This window comes from Limulus polyphemus, unplaced genomic scaffold, assembly GCF_000517525.1.
Source record: "Limulus polyphemus unplaced genomic scaffold, Limulus_polyphemus-2.1.2 Scaffold2355, whole genome shotgun sequence".
In the NCBI taxonomy this organism is placed as follows: Eukaryota; Metazoa; Arthropoda; class Merostomata; order Xiphosura; family Limulidae; genus Limulus; species Limulus polyphemus.
The window spans coordinates 2,292-4,752 of record NW_013667965.1 but is presented as its reverse complement, the minus strand read 5'-3'; the positions used below and the strand labels follow the sequence as shown (position 1 = coordinate 4,752).

The 2,461-nt window shown below is 27.8% G+C and overlaps 1 protein-coding gene across 1 annotated transcript in view; it reads right to left on the bottom strand.

Moving 5' to 3' along the window:
• Positions 1-1,276, bottom strand: part of LOC111087597 (MAM and LDL-receptor class A domain-containing protein 1-like) — a gene marked incomplete at its 5' end in the record, with an annotated part of 12,111 nt that extends 10,835 nt beyond the window's left edge. The window contains one exon of the mRNA XM_022394787.1: positions 1,156-1,276. Within this exon, the coding sequence (XP_022250495.1) occupies positions 1,156-1,276 (121 nt within the window). The remainder of the gene's footprint in view (positions 1-1,155) is intronic.
• Positions 1,277-2,461: the final 1,185 nt, after the last annotated feature.

The window sequence follows — 2,461 nt, the reverse complement described above, 5'->3', positions numbered from 1 at the left end:
AAGAAGTATACATGATTATCAAAATAATTAAAAATAGATAAAATTTGCATTTTATGGTGGATACAGTTTTTTGGGGATTTCAAAATAATGTACTAAAACATTAAAAGTAATAAGTTCAAATCTGTAGCAAATATTAATATTATAATCATTTCTTATAAATACGATTTCCTAATGTAATTTTCCAAGATATTAAAGATCATAATGCAAAAAACCTTAATTTATTAAAAGTAATAGGCTTTATGTTTCTTAAACTACCTACATTTGTCAAAGTATTTATGAATTTTCAAAAATATTCGTCCACTAGTTTTATTGTTGGAATGAAATATAGCAAGACTTGCATTGCCTACTAAGAAACTTAGTAGCCAGTAGTCATCGGGTTAAGTGAACAGTATATCCCCAATCTAGAAATATCTTTATGATCTGAGTGTATGAATATAAGGCTGTTATATAACCTCCCCAAAGTAATAAATTTTTGGTAACATCACATAAACTATGAAATGCCAAAAAATGTCAAATATAGTTCTGATGCATTCTGTCCCACTGAGACATGGTTGTCACATGACTTCTTGACTTGTTTATTCAAAATCGTATTAATATAACTTACTGAACTCTCTGTATAATGAACATTTGGTACAATTCAGTTTATACAAAGAACAATAAATCTAATCACAAAAAATCATATTTTGACTACAAGGAGCCATCAAATATCATGAATGGCGGAGTAAAGATAGACATATACAAACATAATTTGCTACATTTTTATGATTTCATAAGATAAGAAAGAGTGATACCACAAAAATTGGTTTCCATGTCCAAAAGAACTATGGATAGAAAAGAAAATAGATTACTTTCTATAACTGAATCCTGACTTGTCCTTTCTGCTTGCACTTTTTAAAAGTTCATAGGGATTACTAAATGGTTTTAATACTACTAAAACATAGTCAGTTTCCTATGCTTTGAATCAATCAATTTTAATGTACATAGATGTTACTCACAAAAACAACCTTTGTGTTGGTCAGGCAATAATTAGTATGGATCTTAATGACACTCTTGAAACAATATGAACAACATGTTGCATGTTACTTAAAACAAGGTCAGTTTGGTTTTGATCCCATAACCTAGTAATGATACAGAATTACTTATTCTTTAATGTACCTTTTTCAGTGAAGCACTGTCTACAGATAATTGAGTGTAAAGCCATCGAAAACCTGAAGAATAGGACCATAACCATAATATTGTTTCTACATCTGAGTTGTTTCTTGAAAGTACTGCCAAGCTAAGGAAAATATAAAATAAAGCCCAACAATGAAAAAAGAAGGAAGAGTTAACTAGTTCGAATCTAACATTTAAGACAAAATGAAATCAGCACTAATAAAAAAGCATGAATTACTTTGGGTAAAAGAACATCTAAGTAAAAAGGTTTGTGACTTTAAGTTTTAGAAATTCTTAGATATTTAAAAAAATCCTGGTTTAGAAATCATCAACACCAAGACTTTAAGATATAGTAAAAAAATGGGGCATAAATAAATAATAAGATAAATTATAATAGCTGTAACATTATTATTTCCTCATAATTGACAAATGGGCTCTATATTCTGATAAAAGTAACTACAAAATATCTTTTCAAGGCTTCAATTAAACAAACGAGTCATCATTTCTAAGCAAGTCAAACAGTGAGCAAAACTCTGTTTAACAATCTAAAAGTAGTATATTTTTATACAGTATTTGTTCATTAATCATTTTAAAGTATTTTCAAAAATTTGAAGATGCAGTTAGATATTTTTTTTATTTTTTCCATTATACCTTAAACAATAATAAAATAAAAGAAAGTGAATGTCATTTTGACATACTGTCATTATTATATAATTCTGTGCAAAAATGCCTATAAGTTAAATGTTCAGTATTTTTTATTTTGATAATACATAATCAAGTTTCACAAGACATCACTCACATTCAGATTTTTACAAAATTGTCAAATTCTTGTTTCACTTTGACATTTTACGTGAAATGTCTTGCTCACAGTTAATTTTCTATTACACATTTTAAAAAATGTATCAGTTCTGATCTTGGCCAGGGACTGTGACATACTTCTGGAATGACTTGCAAAACATAAATTTTGATTGGAAATTATTCAGTGTTCAGGAAATAACTATTTCGTTATTTTGAATATTAAATAAAGTGAGCATCAGACACTTCTAAAAGAACATGTTTGGAATAGTGTCATCATTAATGAGAGTCTTTACACAGTCTACACTCTACAAGAAAAAATATAGTTAAGAAGCTGTAATAAGCAAGGCTATGTAACAAAACTTGTTTTCTAACTGAAACAGAGACTTAATAAAATAACTTGATTTGATCTAGAACCTCATAAAAATATTTGTCCAAAAGGTGAAGCAAGAAAAGCACTTGTTCAAAAATTAAATTAAAGATTACACAACAGTACTTATTTGCCAGATATATC